General features: G+C 46.2%; 1 protein-coding gene across 1 annotated transcript in view; it reads right to left on the bottom strand.

Moving 5' to 3' along the window:
- Window positions 1-5,240, bottom strand: part of MDGA2 (MAM domain containing glycosylphosphatidylinositol anchor 2) — a gene marked incomplete at its 5' end in the record, with an annotated part of 54,677 nt that overhangs the window by 5,553 nt on the left and 43,884 nt on the right. The window contains one exon of the mRNA XM_057386539.1: window positions 3,523-3,653. Within this exon, the coding sequence (XP_057242522.1) occupies window positions 3,523-3,653 (131 nt within the window). The remainder of the gene's footprint in view (window positions 1-3,522; window positions 3,654-5,240) is intronic.

Genomic DNA, 5,240 nt, shown 5'->3' with positions numbered 1-5,240 from the left:
CCCAAACACGGAGACCGAGCCCAAACACGGAGACCGACCGTAAACTTTTATTTGGAAACTGCACTGGCAACATTTAGGTTCTGTATTAGCAAGAAATCCAATCCCAATTCCCAATCACTGACACCATCACCACGTCCTACTGCTCAAACCTGAACTAAAATCGACATTTTCTTGCTGACAGAACCAATGTGTTCCTCTATTTTTTTGGGGCTCTCTATTTTTAGGGTGTTAATTTCATAAAAATATTTCATATGGGAATACCTGAGYGAGATTTATGCATTTTTGTTGAGCTTTAAAGCCCGGCAGCGCTCCCAGTTCTCCACAAAAAAGGCTTTGTTCTATATCACAGGCACTGACAAGGTATAAAATCTTTTACCCCTATAAATCACCCCATAAAAAGTTTTAATTTCCATGTCACCACTGTGTTTTACTGCAAAGATTCCGCTTCGATTCCCCCCTCCTTAAATTTCMCTGGGAGCTTTATATTCCTTTCTCCTCACTCTCCGAAATGGAAAATAAAATTTGCTCTATGCAAGAGATGCTTAAAAAAAAAAATTAAATTTACGTCTCGGAGCTCTCTGACATTTATGTTTTGTATTTGTGACAGCTTTATGTTTATTTTCTGCTGAAGCCTTAAAACACAACAATGGAAAGGTGGAAAACAGCCAAGGAGAGGAGTTGGAGCTTCCCTTTGGAATCTCCTCCACCCCTCTGGAATGCGATTTTGCATTTTTCTGATTCTCCCCCTGCTTTCCAAAGCTCTTTCCAGATGTCCAAAACCTCCTCAGATCCTTCAAAACCTCCTCAGAGCCTTCAAATTCGTCTCTTCCCTCCTTTTCCCAGCCATTTATTCTGTTCAGATATTCAATAATTCCTCTCTCTTTCACCACTCAGAATTCTTGGATTTATCCCGACTGCACCAACAAATAACTCAACTGTTCTGATTGAATTTTCTGCRCCTGGCCCGGGCTCTGAGCATTCCTGAGCTCTGGAATCCCCGTTCTTCCCATTCCTGGCACATCAAACATCACAGAACCCCACACTGGGACACTTTCCCCTATCCCAGGCTAATCCCAGCCCCAATTCCAGCCTGGCCTTGGGCACTACTGAAAGGCTGAGCCCAAAATCCCCTTTTTCCTGTTTTTCTGGAGTGTTCCCAGTGAGGAAATTTAAGGGAATTTAAGAATTCCTCACTTCCTGTGGGGACTGGGGGAGATGATAGGAATGGGCAGCTAAGGGATATTTCCAGGAAATCCCATCAATTTTCCAAAGGATTCCCTGGGAAATACCAGGAATTCGGTGGTTTTTGGATGCTGAGTGCACAGACAGCACTGCTGGCTCCAGCTGGGCAGGAAGGTGACAACATTTGTATGGGATGGTCACCCATAATTCCAAACTTGGCTCTTCCCCTGTGAGAATCCTCCCAGCTCTTTTCCTGATTGCAAAATCGTGGAATCCTGGGATGGTTTGGGATGGAAGGGACCTTAAATCCCATCCCATCCCACCCCACCCCATCCATGGCAGGGACCCCTCCCACTGTCCCAGGCTGCTCCCAGCCCCAATGTCCAGCCTGGCCTTGGGCACTCAAAGGGATCCAGGAGTGCAATTCCATCCCAGCAATTCCCAATTCCCAATATTCCACCCAAATCTCCCTTTTCCCAGTGTGACCCCATTCCCTGTGTCGTGTCCCTCCATCCCTTGGCCCCAGTCCCTCTCCAGCTCTCCTGGAGCCCCTTCAGGCCCCAAAAGGGGCTCTGAGCTCTCCCTGGACCCTTCCCTTCTCCAGGGAACATTCCCAACTCTCTCATGTCAGACTGTGCCTCTCCCTGTCCCCTCCTTCATCCCTCCTCTAATTCCATCCTTCCTCTAATTCCCATCTTTCCTCTAATTCCATCCTTCCTCTTGCTCCGCAATCCCACGGTCCAAATCATTTCTCTCCTGCCAACACCTCTCATCCATGGAAATAAAAACAAAGGGCCAGGATTGGGAATTCCCTGAAAATAAAGGAAGTGAATAAACCCAATGTGAATTTGCAGGAGAGCAGTTTGGATTTGCACTGAAGGAATCTTCCAAGGTCAGGSTGGACATTGGGGCTGGGAGSAGCCTGGGACAGTCCCTGCCATGGATGGGATGGGATTCAAGGTCACTTCCAACMCMAATCATTCTGGGATTCTGTGACTCTTTTTCCCAAAAATACATTTTGTCTCCTCCAGGGTGCCTGGAGGTGGCAGAGAGGGCTCAGAGGAGAACCCTGCCCTCAGGGCACGGCTCCTGTCACATTCCCAGAGGACATTCCCAGCAGGAATCGCTGCTTTTTTGGTAATGTCCCAGTTCCAAACAGCTCCCAGCGTTGGCCCCTAATGGGCCATCAGCACTTCCCTGTCATCCCCAGCAGGAAATGTGTGAAAAACCTGTCACAACCTCCATGTGGCTCATGCTCCCAGCAAGGACTCCCAGATCATCCCTTCTCCGGCAGAAAAAACACATATTTCCCTCAAAAATCCACATATTTCCAAAGAAAACCCATGTTTTCCCTGCAAAAATTCACGTATTTCCAAAGAAGCCCCATGTATTTCTGAAAAAAAATCACGTATTTTCAAAGAAAATCCATGTAAAAATCCACATATTTCTGCAGAAAACCCACATATTGCCAAAGAAAATCTGCAGATTTCTGAAGAATATCCATGTATTTCCCAAAGAAAACCCTTGTATTTCCTGAAAAAATTCACATATTTCCAAACACATGTATTTCCCAAAGAAAATCCACATAATTCTGCAGAAAACCCACATATTTCCAAAGAAAATCCACATATTTCCAAAGAACATCCATGTATTTCCAAAGAAACTCTATGTATTTCCCAAAGAAAATCCACATATTTCGGCAGAAAACCCACATACTTCCAAAGAAAATCCATTTGTTTCTGAAGAAATTCCATGTATTTCCCGTAAAACTGCACATATTTCTGCAGAAAACCCACGTATTTCCCAGAGAAAATCCATGTATTTCTGAAGAAAACTCACATATTTCCTGCAGAAAATCCATGCATTTCCCACAAAAATTCACGTATTTCCAAACTCACATATTTCCCAAAGAAAACCCACATATTTCTGGAGAAAACCCACATATTTCCAAGGAAAATCCACGTATTTCTGAAGAAAACTCATGTTTCCATGTATTTCCCGCAAAAATTCACGTATTTCCAAACCCACATATTTCCAAAGAAAACCCACGTATTTCCAAAGACCCCTAAATAATTTCCAGGGGCCCTAAATAATTTCTCCCAGCGAGGAATTTTCTATCCCAGTCATAAATCTGAAACAAAACCTGCCGGAATCCCCACCAGCACCTTTAGGAAGCTGGAAGGTGCTTTGTGCTCAAGCATTTTTAAACTCAAAAAACGCAATTTTCTGTCCATCAGCAGCTTCCAGAGCTATGAAATCCCAAAAAAAAGGTCAAATTTCCCAGTTTTTTTCCCAAGGCTGAATTCCCGGTTTCTGGAGGTGGCAGGAATTGGGAATTACCTGGAAGGAGGTGGGAGGGTTGATGTTCACCCGGGCTTGGTTCCAGTGCTGTCCTTTGTTCCCGCTCGATGACCACAGCGGGTTCTCGATGGCGGTCTGGCCCTTGAGCCGCAGGTAAACATTCAGACTTCCTAAAAAAAAACCAGGAGAAAAACGGGAATTGGGAATGGGAATTGGGAATAGGAATTGGGAAAGCTCTGCCTGGAGCAGGAATTTGGGCTGCCCGCAGCGCTTTCCTCATCCCCGTTCCCGTTTTCCGTGGCGCTCTCAAGAATTTCCATGGGAATTCCTCGGTGTGAGTTTAGGATGTGTTAAAGTTGGGAATGTCGATGGGAATTCCCAGGGGGGAATGGCAGAATATCACACCCAGCATTCCCTGCAGCTCAGGAAAGGCACGAGGCTTCCAGGGAAAACAGGAAAAAGAAATTTTCCGTGTTTTAGAGCAAGAAATCAGCAYTTAAATCTCCCAATCCAGAGAAAAATCAGCAATTTGGTTGTTTTGTAGTGAATTTTTGCTCTTTAGAACTGCCCAGCTTCTCTCTGTCCATTGTTTAATTCCTGGCAGATCCATCTCAGGGAGAGGGGTGACGCTTTAGGAATATTTCTGTAGGACAACAGCAACCTCAGTTAAAAAAACCCAAATAAAGTCTCTCCCTGTGCAGGAAAACCCCACAGAGCTGCCCCTTTCCCCTCTGGGACCATGAATTTCCTGGGGCTAGCACAGACATTTTTTTACAATAGTGTCTCTGGTGAACTTTCCTCTCTCAAAGAGAACCAGATGATCTTGGTGCTCCAAAAACACCCAAATTTGCTCTATATGCATCCATTAAATCCCACAATTTGGGAATTTTGGCCCTATTTGGCACYGTGGCTGCCTGTAGAAGTGTCAGGCAGTGAGGCCTCCATGTGCTCCATGAATTCCGAATATTTCCCTGAATTTGGGACATTCAGGTTCCCCTGGGAACGGGATTTTTGGGGTGCTTGGCACAGCTGCTGCCACAAACGACATTTCCAAGGAAAACTTTGGGATTTGAGGCGGTGGCTCAGGGACTCAGCTCCTGCTCAGGAAAAGGATTTTCCCAGAAAAAGCTGAACAGGGATGGGATGGGATGGGATGGGATGGGATGGGATGGGATGGGATGGGATGGGATGGGATGGGATGGGATGGGATGGGAATCATGGGATCCATGGGATGAGATGGGATCCATGGGATGGGGTCCATGGGATGGGGTCCATGGGATTTGGGATGGGATCCACGGGATGGGATCCACGGGATGGATCGATGGGATAGGATGGGATGGGAATCATGGGATCCATGGGATGAGATGGGATGGGATCCATGGGATGGGATGGGATGGATCCATGGGATAGGATGGGATGGGATGGGATCCATGGGATGGGATTTGAGATGGGACAGGACTGGATGGAATTTAAGGTCCTTTCCAACACAAACTCTTCTGGAATTCCAAGCTGTTTGGAGCTCATTCCAACCCAAAGTCTTCCTGAATTCTGAGCTGTTTGGAGCTCATTCCAACCCAAAGTCTTCCTGAATTCTGAGCTGTTTGGAGCTCATTCCAACCCAAAGTCTTCCCGAATTCCGAGCTGTTTGGAGCTCATTTAGCAGCTCCTGCCCCTGTGGATCAATCCAGGAGCTGCCCTGACCCCCTGGATCATTCCCAATGAGAAACCCCTCTCCACACTGACAGCAAATTCCAAAG

This window comes from Malurus melanocephalus, unplaced genomic scaffold, assembly GCF_030028575.1.
Source record: "Malurus melanocephalus ecotype Western Australia unplaced genomic scaffold, MMel_1.1 scaffold_984, whole genome shotgun sequence".
Lineage (NCBI taxonomy): Eukaryota > Metazoa > Chordata > Aves > Passeriformes > Maluridae > Malurus > Malurus melanocephalus.
The sequence above is the reverse complement of the archived record's forward strand: the minus strand, read 5'-3'. Positions and strand labels throughout refer to the sequence as shown.